At 52.4% G+C, this 15,409-nt stretch overlaps 2 protein-coding genes across 5 annotated transcripts in view; both read left to right on the top strand.

Annotated features, from left to right (window-relative positions):
- Nucleotides 1–4,285, top strand: part of DEPDC1 (DEP domain containing 1) — a 15,788-nt gene extending 11,503 nt beyond the window's left edge. For all 3 annotated transcript variants that reach the window (XM_071565310.1, XM_071565311.1, XM_071565307.1), the window contains 3 exons: nt 590–766; nt 994–1,179; nt 3,581–4,285. In XM_071565310.1, the coding sequence (XP_071421411.1) occupies nt 590–766; nt 994–1,179; nt 3,581–3,721 (504 nt within the window). In that variant the 3' untranslated portion in view covers nt 3,722–4,285. The remainder of the gene's footprint in view (nt 1–589; nt 767–993; nt 1,180–3,580) is intronic.
- Nucleotides 4,286–5,944: 1,659 nt separating this feature from the next.
- Nucleotides 5,945–15,396, top strand: RPE65 (retinoid isomerohydrolase RPE65). 2 transcript variants are annotated; one of them, XM_071565062.1, is made up of 14 exons: nt 5,945–6,034; nt 6,818–6,900; nt 7,253–7,403; nt 8,299–8,406; nt 8,497–8,638; nt 9,246–9,393; nt 9,671–9,752; nt 9,954–10,086; nt 10,209–10,348; nt 12,471–12,600; nt 13,411–13,525; nt 13,621–13,715; nt 13,804–13,915; nt 14,562–15,396. In XM_071565062.1, exons 1-14 carry the CDS (start codon nt 6,024–6,026, stop codon nt 14,711–14,713), a joined length of 1,602 nt encoding a protein of 533 aa, XP_071421163.1. In that variant the 5' UTR covers nt 5,945–6,023; the 3' UTR covers nt 14,714–15,396. The 2 variants fall into 2 exon arrangements, with proteins under 2 accessions (XP_071421163.1, XP_071421164.1); XM_071565063.1 differs by lacking the exons at nt 12,471–12,600; nt 13,411–13,525; nt 13,621–13,715; nt 13,804–13,915; nt 14,562–15,396 and adding an exon at nt 11,306–12,067.
- Nucleotides 15,397–15,409: the final 13 nt, after the last annotated feature.

Genomic DNA, 15,409 nt, shown 5'->3' with positions numbered 1-15,409 from the left:
TTGTCTCCATCCTAAGACATTTCAAATAGTCACATTGCTTTTGTTTAATTTGGGAGGAGAAGGGAAATCACTTCTTAAAGAATTATTTAGTCTGATTTCTCACCCAACTGCCATTTACAACAAAAGCACCCCAGAGAAGCTGTGGCTGCCCCAGCCCTGGGAGTGTCCAAGGCCAGGCTGGACAGGGCTTGGAGCACCCTGGGCTGGTGGGAGGTGTCCCTGCCCATGGCAGGGGTGGCACTGGAGAAGCCTTAAGGTTTCTTCCAGTTAAAGGAGTCTGGGATTCTATCCTACAATTCCATAAAGATGTACATTTTTCTATAGGTTAAGACTTTTTCTTACTACTTAAAATATTTCTTAATTGAAAGTGCTCTTCAGTCCAAAAATGTCCATGTTGAATGTCATACCAAGCTACTTTAATTCAGATGAGGAAAAAACCTAAATCCAGTTTCCCTCCTTGCTTGACCAGTGGTGCAGGCAAGAAAAATTGCAGTGCAGATTGGTTTGAGGAATTTGTTGTGCCACTGTGTAGAGTGAAGGCAGATAAAGGCCCTGCTGAGTGTCCTGACTGACCCCTGCCCTCCCCCAGCTGCTCCAGACGTTCTCCCGCTGTGTCCTGCGCCCTGCAGAGGGGGGAGAGCTGGATGAGCTGCTTTCCACACGACTGCTTTCATTCCTGATGGACCACCAGCAGGAAATATTCCAAATCCCAACTCACCTGCAGGTGGCTGTGCAGCACCACCTCCAGCACGTGAGGGTGGCTCAGGTCAGTGGCCCAGGGGAGCTTAATTAATTCATGTGCTGATTGTTCTCAAGGTGGGATGGAAAAATGCAACTACAACCAATATGTTGTCAATGTATAGATATTAATTATGTCCTAATGTGGTGCATCTTGAGATGCCACTGTAAGTGTGGGTGTGGATGTTTGTGGGGTACCTTCTACTCCAATAGCACAGGATCAGTGGAGTATTTACAGACCCCTTCTTGTTCCAGAGTGAATGCCCCGAGGAGGAGATTTGTGCCATATTGCCAACATATTCCTACTGCAAACAAATAACTCCTCAGGAGTTTGAGGAACAGAAAGTTTCTACCTCTCAAGCTGCAATGGCAGAGCTCTTGGAGAACATTATCAAGGATAAAAACTTGTCTGTGAAGGACAAAAAGAAAAAGTTAAAACAGGTGAGGAACTTGGTGGGTATTTCGCCTTCTTCTGAAGTGCCTTTGTGAGGGAAGGGCTCAGACTCAGAGCCTGGGGGAGAAGAGGGGTTGGATGTTCTGTGTGCTGTGCCTGGGATTTTAAAGGCAGTTTCTAATTCTCTATCCTATGGAGCCAGGCTGGGAGAGCTGGGGGGTCACCTGGAGAAGAGAAGGGTCTGGAGACACCTGAGAGCCCCTGGCAGAGCCTGAAGGGGCTCCAGGAGAGCTGGAGAGGGACTGGGGACAAGGGATGGAGGGACAGGACACCGGGAATGGCTTCCCACTGCCAAAGGGCAGGGATAGGTGGGATATTGGGAAGGAATTCTTCCCTGGGAGGGGCTGGAATGGATTTCCCAGAGGATGCTCCATCCCTGGGAGTGTCCCAGGCCAGGTTGGATGGGGCTGGAGCACCCTGGGACAGTGGGAGGTGTCCCTGCCCAGGGCAGGGGATGGGATGGGCTTTAAGGTCCCTCCCAACTAAGCCATGCCATGCTAACACAGCATGTGGCTGGCTGGCAGCAGTGCTGCTCAAACAGTGGCTTCAGACCAGTGCAAAGTTACTCTGAGATCCTGCTCTCCACTCACCAATCCCTGCTGGAATTACAGCCTGGTTCCCTGTGGTGCACTGGCCATGACATAACTCACCACTGACATGCCATGGGTGGGCTTAAAATCAGTAGGTGTTAAAAACAGTAACTTTTTGCTGTAAGAGACCAAATTTGTTTGTTTGTTCACAGTCTAAAATGTTCTTTCTGTGGCCTTGGCTTTGTGTTTTGTAACATTGATATTCCTCAAGATTATCTTGCACTTCTCTGGCCTGCTAAGATCTTGCCTAACACTAAAGCTAAAACACAGCAGTTCTGGCAGGATTTAGTCCTTGGAGGGGTTTTTTCTTTTGCAGAAAAACTTTGGCAAGTCCTTCTGCCCAATGGAATAGTTTTGTACTTGTCCTGGAATCTCCTTAAGCGAATCTTGTGACTCAAATTTGAACAAGCAGCTTTTCAGAGCAGGAACTCTTTGGTGCCCCTCCTCCAGCTCCTGCCACACTGAGCTTCATGTGTGTTGTGGAAACTTTCTGGGCCTGTAAAAGTGAGGCTGAACTTTGGCTCCAGATCACTAAAATTTCTTGTATGTAAAGAAGAGCTAATTAGAGTTGATTAGCACTTGGAATAAGTGAGCAGTAAGATGTGATTCACAGCAGCAGGTGAAAGAGGAGGAAGGAAATAAACTAAAATTTTCTAATAGTAAAACTTAAAGTTTAAGGTACTTAAATTTTTGATGAGTTCTCACAAAGTGCAGAAGCAGCTTGTGCAGTGAGGGCCACGGGTGGGCAAAGTTTAGTTTTAGTTTCACAGAGCCATGTCATTGTAGTCCTGCCATTGGAGCTGGGGTAGCCAAGGGGTGGTCAGTCACTGCCTTTGCAGTCATTGTTCAGCTTTGGGTTCTTGGCAGGTTGAATTCAGCACTGGAAAGGTTTGGCTGATGTTCAGGTGTACTTGGTGTGTGAATGTAATCCATGTGTTTAGAGTCACTCATCCCTTCCCAGGGCCTGACATGGGGAACAGGCAGAATGTCAAAGCCCCACCTCTGATGCTGGGTGTATCTGCAGGGATTGAACCATGATGGAATCAGGGTGGTCAAGTTTCCTGGGAGAAACCCTCCTGAAGAGGGGACTCCTGGCTGCCAGCTGGGTAAAACACTTCCATCCTGGGCTTCCTGGCAGGCAGCACAGCTGGCACAGCAGGACAGGGACAGGGCTGGCTGGGCAGTGCAGGGACAGCAGGACAGGGACAGGGCTGGCTGGGCAGTGCAGGGACAGCAGGATGGGCAGTGCAGGGACAGCAGGACAGCGGCAGGGCTGGCTGGGGAGGGCAGGGACAGCAGGACAGGGACAGGGCTGGCTGGGCAGTGCAGGGACAGCAGGACAGGGGCAGGGCTGGCTGGGGAGTGCAGGGACAGCAGGACAGGGACAGGGCTGGCTGGGCAGTGCAGGGACAGCAGGACAGGGGCAGGGCTGGCTGGGGAGGGCAGGGACAGGGACAGGGCTGTCTGGGGAGGGCAGGGACAGGGGCAGGGCTGGGTGGGGAGGGCAGGGACAGCAGGGACAGGGGCAGGGCTGTCTGGGGAGGGCAGGGACAGGGGCAGGGCTGGCTGGGGAGGGCAGGGACAGGGGCAGGGCTGTCTGGGGAGGGCAGGGATGGGGCAGGGCTGGGTAGGGAGGGCAGGGACAGCAGGACAGGGACAGGGCTGGCTGGGGAGGGCAGGGACAGGGACAGGGCTGGCTGGGGAGGGCAGGGACAGGGGCAGGGCTGGCTGGGCAGTGCTGTGGCCCTGCACTGGGGGCCTGGGATGCTGTTGCTGAGATGCTGCCCTGTGTGCTCAGTTCCAGAGGGAGTACCCCCAGATCTACCAGCGCAGGTTCCCGAGGACAGGCAGCGAGGCGGCGCTGCTGGACACCAAACCCACCCTCAGGCAGCCCCTGCTGGGGCTGAGGAGGCCCAGACTGCACAGCCTGAGGGACTGATGCCCCCTGAGCCACTGCCCTCGTGCCCCTGAGCCCAAGAGCATCCCAGAGGAATTGCTGCAGGACGGGGGGGCTGCTCTGAGGAGAAGGAAGAAATGTTTACAGGGACTTTGCTGAAAGTGCCAAAATACCTTATTTTTAATGCAGATACTTTTGAATAACTTCTCAGAGAGAAATACTTACCTGTTTACAGATTATTACAATATATTACGTGTAGGAAAATGTGAAAATAAGCACAAAGTTGTTGTTAACCAAAAATTTATGTATGGTTTTCTATGGGAAACTAATCACCTGCCTCTTGTAACCTCTTAATGTCTGGTCAGAAATTTGTGCCATTTATTGTAGTTTGTGTAGGTTTTAATGTCTGTGTGTTGTGACAAAGTGCCTTTTCTATTCTGAAAATATTTGTCTTTAAACAAAAATTCTGTGAGTTCAGGACCAGGAGAGCCAGAAGTTCACCATGAATAAATGATGATCTGCCTCCTTAACATGTTTCTGTTCATCTCATCTGTAAACTCCCATCAGTTTTTCTATGTTTATTTATATTAAAAGTCTTCAAGTCTATTTCTGACATTTTCATGGAAAATTTATTTTGGATCTCTTGGTGTCATTCTCAAAATAATGGGAGTGATGGATGATATGGGGAGTGGGGACAATGGAACCAGAAAACTCTAAATATCCCTATTTTCTTTCCAGAGTTAGGGATTTGCTTATTCCTTCTGAGAAGACCAAGGCTTCCCCACAGGAGTATAAACCCTGCAGAAGTATTTCTAGGAGAGAATTATTATTAATAATGAATTAATCCAGTGAGATCCCAGACTGGGTTGGGTTGGGAGGAACCTCAAAGCCCATCCCATTCCACCCCCTGCCCTGGGCAGGGACACCTCCCACTGTCCCAGGGTGCTCCAAGCCCTGTCCAGCCTGGCCTGGGACACTCCCAGGGCTGGGGCAGCCACAGCTTCTCTGGACCACACCTGGAACCAGCTGGTTTAGGGCTAGGATGGTTTTCCTTGGTGTGTTTGGCTGGTACCTGGTCCAGGTACCTCACCCAGTTCTGGCTGTGCAGGGGAGGCTCATCCCTGGGGCTCTGCCATGTCTTGTCCCTTCCTGGGACATGGACCTGAGTTGTCCTTGTGCCTGCACGTGTAGAACATCAGTCACTGCCAAAAAAACAGCAAAGGAAAGCAAATCTCAGCTTTTTGACTTTTTCCCTGGGTTTGGTTGGGTGTTGTGGTGTCTCCTGGGGAGGCTCCTCCATAAGGCTCTTGTACAACATCCAGCACTGGGTCAGACACTTGGGTGTTCCAGAGGAGGGTCTTGGCACTTTGGTACATCTGTGAGCAGGAGGCTGAGCTTCAGTTCTCTGCCAAAATATATAATTTTGCCTTTTTTGAAGAATTTATAAGTGAGAAACCGACATTAGCCCCAATTAACCTGCGTTAATGATGCTTCAGAGTCCTGTAGGGAACTCGCCCTTGCAGGGCAGGCTGCAGATGTTCCTCCCCTGGAACACCTGTAGTTCCCTCCCTGCCACACTCCAGTACTGCCTGAACTTGCTTCCAACACTTCCCAACCTTTCCTGTTGTGTAAATGCTTTGTTTATGTATGTGTTCCAGTTAAGTAAGTGATTAGGTGAGGAGCTCACATTCCCAGGATTTGGCTTTCAGAGGTCTGCCCTCATTATTCCCAGTTCTTGATCCCAGTTATTTAATGTTCCCTCCTAAGGTTTTGACAGAATGTAACAAAAACAATGTTTGGACAATGGGACAGGGACAGGGTGGGGTCGTTGGGGTGTCTGTGCAGGGGCAGGGGTTGGACTCCTGATCCCTGTGGGTCTCCCCCAACTCGGATATCCCAGTTTGACACTGGCATCTTCTCTCGGTGTCTCAGTGTCCTGTCATGCCAGGTGAGGCCCTGGAGGGGCCGTCCCTGCTGCCCTGGGTCGGTGCTGGTTGTGGGCAGGTCTCCTGTGCCCCGCAGTGCCCGAGCAGTGCCGGTGCCAACACCTGGCACGGCTCCAGCACGATCCGTTTCACTCCTCCCTGGGCTTGCTTTCTTTGTAATCACTTCTGCTTGGGAAGAATTCAGGTCTCAGAAAAGCAGTCAAAGCCCCTTTTTGTGTGAGGGGCAGGACAAAAGCTCCCAAGCCCGTGGGGATTTGGGTGGTGAAAGCCAGCTCTGTTCCCGGGGGGCTCTCAGGGCGGGGGCTCCCTGGGCAGGGCTCAGCACCCCATAAATACCCTGCACACGGCTCTGGCTCAGAGCTTGGCTGCTGGAGGCTCAGGCTCTTCACCAGGAGAGGATGTACAGCCAGTGAGTATTCCTGCAGCTCCTTTCTGTGGGAGAGGATCATGGATCACCACTGTGGTGGAGCACTGGCTGGGGTGCTGTGAGACTGGGGGTCAGCGTGGTCTGGAGGGGAGGAAGAGGAGGGGGAGGTCTCTGTGTGTTGGTGTCATGCTGGTATTTCACATTCCAAGGTGTGGTTCTGGTCCAGGGACAAGCTTATCTCTGGGTTCCAGAGAATGGTCCGGAATTTGGAGTAGAGTCATGGAATCCTAAAGGAATTTGGGTTGGAAGGGACCTTAAAACCCATCCAGTCCCATGGGCAGGGACACCTTCCACCATCCCAGGTTGCTCCAAGCCCTGTCCAGCCTGGTCTTGGACACATCCAGGGAGGTGCAGCCACAGCTGCTCTGGGCACAGCACACTGGTCTGGCTGCTGTGTCCTGGTGGGCTTTGCAGTGATAAAATTGGAACCCAACAATTAATACTCTTTGCTTGAAAAAAAAAGGCAAAAAATCTGCTTCTCCAAGATCTGGGAAATACAAGCTGGATTCTGCTTCCTGAAGATGTGGACTGTCCTGGATTTGTGGGTGGATGGGGGTGTTTCCTGCAGGGCTGCAGCTCAGGCTGTCCCCTCCACATTCCCTCTCCCTCCACATGCTCAGCCTTTCTCCCCACAAAGTTCTGGTGCTTCTTCCTGATCCCTCAAGTTCTTTGCCAATGGATGAGTCCACCCAGAGGAGCTGCCCCTCTGTGGGAGGGGGTTCCAGCACTGCCCCACCGTGGGCTAACCCGGCTCTGCCTTTCCAGAGTGGAGCATCCTGCTGGTGGCTACAAGAAGCTCTTTGAGACAGTGGAGGAACTGTCCTCTCCAGTGACTGCCCATGTCACAGGTGGGTCTGGTCCCCCATCTCCTCCTGCCTGCCTTTGTTCTCAGAGCTCAGGAGCCTCCAGGGCTTAGAGACATCACAAGGGCTGGAGGTAAAGGACCTCACAGGGCTGGGGATTTGGGCTGGAGGAAGGACAGATTGGATGGGGAGATCTTTAGACACTTCAGTACTGAATGTCTTGGTCTACAGCAGGTTTGGAGGGGAAGGAAAGAGCAGAATTGAACAAGCTCATGTGTGTTTAAACACCAAATTTAATCAGCACTGAAAGAACAGGTTTGAAATTTTGTTCATTGTGTCATGGTAGAAATTCCTTGGTCTGCTTTGCCTGTGCATCCCAACACTGCCCCTCCCACAGGCAGGATTCCCACCTGGCTGCGAGGAAGCCTCCTGAGATGTGGCCCTGGCTTGTTCGAGGTGGGCACAGAGCCCTTCTACCACCTCTTCGATGGGCAGGCACTGCTCCACAAGTTCGACTTCAAGGAGGGGCACGTCACCTACCACCGCAGGTACGGGGCAGGATTCCAGGAAAGGAGAATAAATCAGGAAGCATTTGCTTGACTGGCAGTGCTGGGGCCTGGCTGTGCTGCCCAGCACCGGGGAGGTGCCCGTTATCTCACCCCCATGGGGTTATTGGCAGGGCTGTGTCAGTGTCTTGGTTTGAGATAAGCAACTGCCAACCCCCCCAAGCACAGAGAGAAAAGCCTCCCTCCTAACACCAGGGAAAGGGAGGAAAAGAGAGGGGAAAGAAAAAAACACTTCAAACCACATTTATACTAAAACTACATATATTTTTCACAGAAAGGAAGAGACAATTAGAAGAGAGTACAAATATTCACTCACACAAGTCTCCAACAACAAGTTCCCCACTTCAGCTTCTTAACGAACACACAAATTCTACTGTCCTAACTACACATTACTTAAGAAGAAGCTTATTCCCCAGGGAGACAAACCCAAGCAGAAAGGAGAGACCCAGAACAACACAATTTACTTTCCTGAGGTACCCTGTGAGCCAGTGGTGGGCCTGGTCCTCTCCATCCCCCCTGGGACAGCATCGTGTGTCCTCCCAAGAGGAGGCTGAGAAGCCACTGCCTTAACCACTCCCACACTGGTTCCTACTGCCCTGGAGATGATGCCATAGTGTGGGATGGAATACAAAATTACTGGCTAGAAGAGGTCAGCTGTTGGCTCAGCCCAGCTCAAGTCAGCTGACAGCTTCAGCCTAGTCCAGACTACAGAGCCCAAATCTAGGCCCACCTGGGTGAACCCATAACAGTCAGTGATACCATTAAACCAGCTCTGGGTGCCACGGGAGGCTGGGGGGCCCTGCAGCTCCCAGAACACTCATCTTTAATGGCACAGCCTGGTGTGGTGTTACCTGTAAGGGGATTTCTGGCCCCCCAGGTTTGTCAGGACCGACGCGTACGTGCGAGCGATGACGGAGAAGAGGATCGTGATCACGGAGTTCGGCACCTACGCCTACCCAGACCCCTGCAAGAACATCTTCTCCAGGTACCACCCCCGGTGCAGCCACTGCAGCCACGTCCCACACAGCTCCTGCTTCCCTGAGGCTCTGCCTGCCTGTCCATTCTCTCTGCTCAGGTTCTTCTCGTACTTCAAAGGCGTGGAGGTCACGGACAACGCCCTCGTTAACGTCTACCCTGTGGGGGAGGATTACTATGCCTGCACTGAGACCAACTTCATAACCAGGATTAACCCTGACACCCTGGAGACCATTAAGCAGGTGGGTTTTTGTCCTGGGCTGGTAAAGACATGAAGGAGTAAAACTAAAGTCATGGAATCACAGACTGGTTTGGGTTGGGAGGGACCTTAAAGCTCATCTCATTCCAACCCCTGCCATGGACAGGGACACCTTCCACTATCCCAGGATGCTCCAAGCCCCTCCCAACCTGGCCTCGGACACTCGCAGGGATGGGGCAGCCACAGCTTCTCTGGGCACCCTCACATGCAAGAATTCCTTCCCAATATCCCTCTGGCAGTGGGAAACCATTCCCTGTGTTCTGTCCTTCTATGCCTTGTCCCAAGTCCTTCTCCAGCTCTCCTGGAGCCCCTTTAGGCACTGGAAGGGGTTCTCAGCTCTCCCTGAAGCCTTTTCTTCTCCAGGTGACCCCTCCAGCTCTCCCAGCCTGGCTCCAAAGGGGCTCCAGGCACTCCAGCCCTGGGGCATATCCATGTTTGTGTTGGAGTTTGCAAACTAGAGCTCAACTGCAGCCTCAGAAAAGAACTCCCCACACCCAAAGTGAGGATGTGTTGACTCCTGAAGCCTTGCAGAGCCAGGGACTTCCCATCTCCTGCCCAGGAAGCTGCTGACTCTCCACGTTGTTCTCCAGGTGGATCTCTGTAAATACGTGTCTGTCAACGGGGCAACGGCTCATCCCCACATTGAGAACGATGGGACAGTTTACAACATTGGGAACTGCTTTGGAAAAAACTTTGCCCTGGCCTACAACATCATCCGGATTCCTCCCCTGCAGGCAGGTCAGTTAATGCCACCTCGGAGCCAGCTGGGAAATTCTCTTCTTAGAAATCATTTCTTTATCCTTTAAATGAGTTTTGTCCTTGAATTACGTTTTTTTTTCTTCCAGCTCCTTTAGATTTTACTTGCTTTTTAACTGCTGCATTGAAAACACTTCCAAGTGGTGCCTAAACCACGAGTTTCCCTTGTGGTTAAGGCAGACCCTTGCTGGGTAAATGCTGTGAGTAGGGACTAAGTGTGGGTGAGACCCTCTGTAACCCCTCACCTGTCCCGTTCCAGACAAGGAAGACCCGATGAACAAGTCAGAGGTGGTGGTGCAGTTCCCCTGCAGTGACAGGTTTAAGCCCTCCTACGTCCACAGGTAACGCTCTGTGGGGTCAGCTGGAACCAGGGATTTGTTCTCACATGTGATCAGCAACAGAAATTGGGTGATTTACCAAAATCAGGGTAATTGTAAGCGATGATCCATGTGCTGTGCCAGTGCTTAAGAGGAAGGACTCTGTGGGGTTTGTCCAAACTAACCCCAGTGAGCCTGATGTGCCCACCCTGTGTTTCCAAACAGCTTTGGGCTGACCCCAAACTACATCGTGTTTGTGGAAACACCAGTGAAAATCAACCTCCTCAAGTTCCTCTCCTCCTGGAGCCTGTGGGGAGCCAACTACATGGACTGCTTCGAGTCCAACGAAACCATGGGGGTGAGCAATGGGTCATCCCCAGCTGGGCTGGACTGGGCAGCCAGGCCCACACTGGGGGGTCCACGGCATCAGTGTCACCTTTGTTTCCCTGAGCCCAAGCCAAGCTGCTGGTTGGTTCTCAGGTGTGGCTCCACGTGGCCGAGAAGAAGAAGGGTCGGCTCCTCAACCTCAAGTACCGCACCTCGGCCTTCAACCTCTTCCACCACATCAACACCTACGAGGACAACGGGTTCCTGATCGTCGACCTCTGCACCTGGAAGGGGTGAGTCCAGGGCCCCCCTGGGCACCACATGTCTTGGTTTGAGATAAGCAACTGCCAACACCCCCAAGCACAGAGAGAAAAGCCTCCCTCCTAACACCAGGGAAAGGGAGGAAAAGAGAGGTGTGCTGGTTTAAAGGTGAACCAGCAGGGGAAATGAACTCACCACAGGAGAGAGATTATAAGTCAGACCTAAAATTTAATAATAATAATATTACAATAAAAACACTGACACAAAAGGGAAATTGCTTTCAACTCACAAAACCCCAGCAGTATAACCCAGTGTCCTGGGGCACAAACCCAAGGGGGTTTGTTTGCCCTTGTGCTGAGACCCCTGTGGCTCCCCCAAGTCCAGAGCAAAAGGAAATGAAAAACCTGTTGGTGCAGAGGAGGGCTGTGGTCTGGGCGAGAGTGGGGATCTCCTGCTGTCGAGGTCCTGCTGCTCCTCTGGATCCGACCGGAAGTTCTCGAGGTCTTCTTACCCACCACTTCTGTACCCTCAGGGAGCACCCAGTCCCTCCCCCTGGGCGGGGACTCACCCAATGGGTGATTAACTCTGGGAGCCAGGGGGTGTTGAACTGTTGATGGCCCATTGGCAGCTCCGCCCCCTCAGGCTGGGTGTGAAGGTGCCAGTGACTCCCTGGGCAGCTGCTGCCAATGGCCCATTGTCCTTGGGAATGAATAGAGGGAGTAGAATACACAGCTTTGATCACCCCCACACAGTGTTAGCTGGTCCCTCCTGCTGAACTAGGACAAGAGGGGAAAGAAAAAAACACTTCAAACTGCATTTATACTAAAACTACATATATTTTTCACAGAAAGAAAGAGACAATTAGAAGAGAGTACAAATATTCACTCACACAAGGCTGCAACAACAAATTCCCCACTTCAGCTTCTTAACAAACACACAAATTCTACTGTCTTAACTACACATTACTTAAGAAAAACCTTATTCCCCAGGGAGACAAACTCAAGCAGAAAGGAGAGACCCAGAACAACACAATTTACTTTCCTGAGGTACCCTGTGAGCCAGTGGTGGGCCTGGTCCTCTCCATCCCCCCTGGGACACCATCGTGTGTCCTCCCAAGAGGAGGCTGAGAAGTGACTGCCTTAACCACTCCCACACTGGTTCCTGCTTCCCTGGAGATGATGTCATAATGTGGTATGGAATACAAAATTACTGGCTAGAAGAGGTCAGCTGTTGGCTCAGCCCAGCTCAGGTCAGCTGACAGCTTTAGCCCAGTCGAGACTTCAGAGCCCAAAGTTAGGCCCACCTGGGTGAGCCCATAACACCACAGCAGGGTGGCCAGTGCAGCCTCAGCACCAGACACTGCTGGAATCACCTCTAGCACTTGGTGCCAACCCATGTGAACACTGACACTTGGTGACATGTAAACTACACAGCATGGAGTTATCCAGAGGTGCAGGGAGCCTGTTTGACACCCATTTTCCAAGGAAAAATACTTTTATCTTTTATTTACCTTTAATAAATGTTGGTGACTGCTGAAGGCTGATGCTATTTTGGTTCCTGGGGCTGCAGTGAGCAGGGTCTGGGTGAGGTTTGAATGCTGCTCTTCATGTAAACACAGAAATGTGGCACTCAATGGTGAAGCCCAACCCTGCGTTGGCTGCTTTGGACACCCTGAGTGATCCTGGCATAGAATCATAGAATCCCAGTCTGGTTTGGGTTGGGAGGACCTTAAAGCTCATCCCATTCCACCCCCTGCCACGGGCAGGGACACCTTCCCCTGTCCCAGGTTGCTCCAAGCCCCATCCTGTACTTGTGTTGAACAGCAGTTGCTGGGTTTGCTCTCAGGGGACGTGGTGCCCCCATGGTTTGGCTCTGCCAGGGAGCTGCACTGGGACTTGTGTTAGTCTGCTTGCCCAAAGAAGCTGTGGCTGCTCCATCCCTGGGAGTGTCCAAGGCTGGACAGGGTTGGAGCAACCTGGAATAGTGGAAGGTGTCCCTGCCATTGCAGGGAGTGGAATGAGATGAGGTTAATTAAGGTCCATCCTGACCCAAAACATTCTATGATCCTATTGAATTCCAGGGAAAAAACATCTGCACTTCACCCCCTGCTTGCAAACCCCTCTCTGTTTGTCTCTGTGACGCGTTTCCCTGCAGGTTTGAGTTTGTTTACAATTACCTGTACCTGGCCAACCTCCGTGCCAACTGGGACGAGGTGAAGCGCCAGGCGGAGAAGGCGCCGCAGCCCGAGGCCCGCAGATACGTCCTGCCCCTCAGCATCGACAAGGTACCTGGGGGCCAAACCCTGCATCTTGGGGAGAAGGGAAACTCCAAGCGTGGGGTTCAGAGAAACTTCATGCTTTCTTCAGCTATCCACGTTCTTCTGGTTTGTTTCCTATTCGGTTGCTGAGAGCAGCAGTGGCTGCCCCATCCCTGGAGGTGTTCCAGGCCACGCTGGATGGGGCTTGGAGCAACCTGGGTGTCCCTGCCCAAGGCAAGGGGTGGAACTGGGTGGGCTTAAAGGTCCCTCCCAACCCAAACTCTTTGATGATTCCATACACTGCTGTTCATAGCAGAGACTGTGGGGCAGCAGTTAATCCTGGAAGGTGCTGCTGGGAGCAGAGAAGGGAGCAGCCTCAGCCTGAGCAAGTGTGGTTCAATCCTCCAGCCCTTGGTGTGAGGTCCCTGGAGCTGCCAGCCTGGCACGGAGCTGCCAGCCTGGCACAGAGCTGGCTGGCTGGCAGCTGCTGGGTTCCTTTCCAGGCTCCTGGTCGTGGTGGGCGGGCTGGGGGCTGCCAGGGCCGCGCTCAGCTGAGCCGCCCGCAGAGCTCACAGGGCTGTGGATCCAGTGAGAAGTGCAAGCCCATTGGCAGTGCCCAGTGCAGACCCCTGAGTGCCCCACGGAGGGGAAGGGAGTTGTGTTTACGAGCACAGTGAGGGCTGGGGAGCAGGACAGCTGGGCACCACTGCCTGAACGTGGCAGCAGCCCCTGAGACTGCCACACACTGCCACCTTCCCTGGTCCATGTTTGCGACAGATCCATGCAAATACACTCAGAAATGTGCTCCTCCAAGCTCTTGGTGTTTGTCTGTGCCAGGCTGACACGGGGAAGAACCTGGTCACGCTGCCCTACACGACGGCCACCGCGACGCTGCGCAGCGATGAGACCATCTGGCTGGAGCCTGAAGTGATTTTCTCAGGGCCACGTCACGGTACGATGAGAGCCCAAATGGCACCAGCCCAAGGGCTGCCTGCCCTCCCTGCCCCACTCACCTTCATGCTTTAATATATTTATGTTTTATTGCAGCCTTTGAGTTCCCACAGATCAACTACAAGAAGTACGGTGGGAAGCCATACACGTACACGTACGGGCTGGGGCTGAACCACTTTGTCCCAGACAGGGTAACTGTCAGCCAAAGGGGGGTGGGCTCAGTCTGGGACAGCACAGAGTATTTCTGAGCTGTGGGGCTTTTGGTTTCCCCTCCTTTAGCTTTGCAAGCTGAACGTTAAAACTAAGGAGACCTGGGTGTGGCAGGAGCCGGATTCGTACCCGTCGGAGCCCATCTTTGTTGCCCATCCGGATGCTCTGGAGGAAGATGATGGTAATGCTCGTGGGGTTTGGGTCCATGGCCCTGGGGAGGGGAAGGTTTGGGTCAGCTGGCACCAGGCTGGCTGCAGGGCTGTGCCAGAGGTGGGCAGGGGCAGAGCCCAGAGGCAGCTCCTGGACCAGATGTGCTGGGTGCTGACACCAGGAGGAAGTTTCTGAGGAAATGTGGGAAAATGAAGAGTGAATTAAAACAGAGGAGAAAGACCTCAAGGTTTAGAAAAAGCTGTAGTTCTCATTTTCTAGATTTTTTCCAATACTTCTCAGTTTTAGTAAGCAACTATAGGAGCTATTGTGCCATGGCACCACAGGCTGGCAAAGGCAGCAATGGCAAGAGCCCAAATAGTGTGATAAATAAATAATCAAAGAATCATGGAGTGGTTTGTGTTGGAAGGGATCTTAGTGATCATTTAATTCCAGCCCCCTGTCATGGCAGAGACACCTTCCACTGTCCCAGGGTGCTCCAAGTCCTGTCCAACCTGGCCTTGGACACTTCCAGGGCTGGGGCAGCCACAGCTGCTCTGCCAGTGTCACTCCCCACCTCCCTGATCACACAATTCCAGTGGGATTTACGGTGTGCTGAGTGCCAGGGGCTGCTCTCCCTGTGCCCACCCCCACTGGGCCGTCCCCTGTGTCCCCTCCAGGGGTGGTGCTGAGCATCGTGATCAGCCCTGGCACAGGACCCAAGCCTGCCTACCTGCTGCTGCTCAGCGCCAAGGACATGAGCGAGGTGGCCCGGGCCGAGGTGGAGGTGAACATCCCCGTCACCTTCCACGGGCTCTTCAAGAGAGCGTGACCAGCAGTGCCCCCCAGGGGGCAACCTCTGCAGCCGCTCCAGTGACCTCCAGTCCTTCAGCATCCCCTCCCCTCTGTCAGTCACATCGAGCACCTCAGTTCTGGCAGTGATCCTTCAGATTGCTTAATCAGGTATTCTTGACATACAACCCTCGGTGTAATTTCCAGTTAAAACACCCCAAGTTTGGTGTGGTGGAATTTAAATTTGCAGCTGCAGCAGAGAGAATGATGCCTGAAAGAGCAGAGTGTGAGCTCAACACTTGGACATGTGGTAACATTATGTAGAAGTGTCTCTGCTCTGTTACATGTGAAGAATTTTTAGGCTATTACAGATTTAAATCCCCTCCTGGTCACTGCTTCAGTATCCTCAGAGCAATCCAAGTGGAGCCTTTCCACAGCTGCTTTGGGAATCCAAACTGGGTGGCAGGTAGAGTGTTGTTCTTCACTAAGGCTGCAACCTGCACACACTCCCTTGTGTATTTGCCCTTTTCCATTTCATTTGTCAAAGTGCATTTTCTTGATTTCTGGATTTCATGCTAAAACATGAACATGAAAAAAATCAAGCAACTGTTACCCCTTGGGCTGACTGTGCTTCCTTTGAGTGCTACAGATGGTCAGTTTAATCCTTCCTTCTCACAAAATAAACTCTCAGCTGATGTTGAAAATAAAAACTTTTGGCTAATAGACTTAAAATCTG

Source organism: Pithys albifrons, chromosome 10 (assembly GCF_047495875.1).
Source record: "Pithys albifrons albifrons isolate INPA30051 chromosome 10, PitAlb_v1, whole genome shotgun sequence".
In the NCBI taxonomy this organism is placed as follows: Eukaryota; Metazoa; Chordata; class Aves; order Passeriformes; family Thamnophilidae; genus Pithys; species Pithys albifrons.
The sequence above is the reverse complement of the archived record's forward strand: the minus strand, read 5'-3'. Positions and strand labels throughout refer to the sequence as shown.

What these genes read in the sequence shown, in the direction of transcription:
- RPE65 (XM_071565062.1), top strand. An exon ending in TGCAAGAACATCTTCTCCAG is followed by an intron (nt 8,407 to 8,496) that starts GTACCACCCCCG and finishes CTCTCTGCTCAG; the next exon opens with GTTCTTCTCGTACTTCAAAG. An exon ending in TGCCCCTCAGCATCGACAAG is followed by an intron (nt 12,601 to 13,410) that starts GTACCTGGGGGC and finishes TGTCTGTGCCAG; the next exon opens with GCTGACACGGGGAAGAACCT.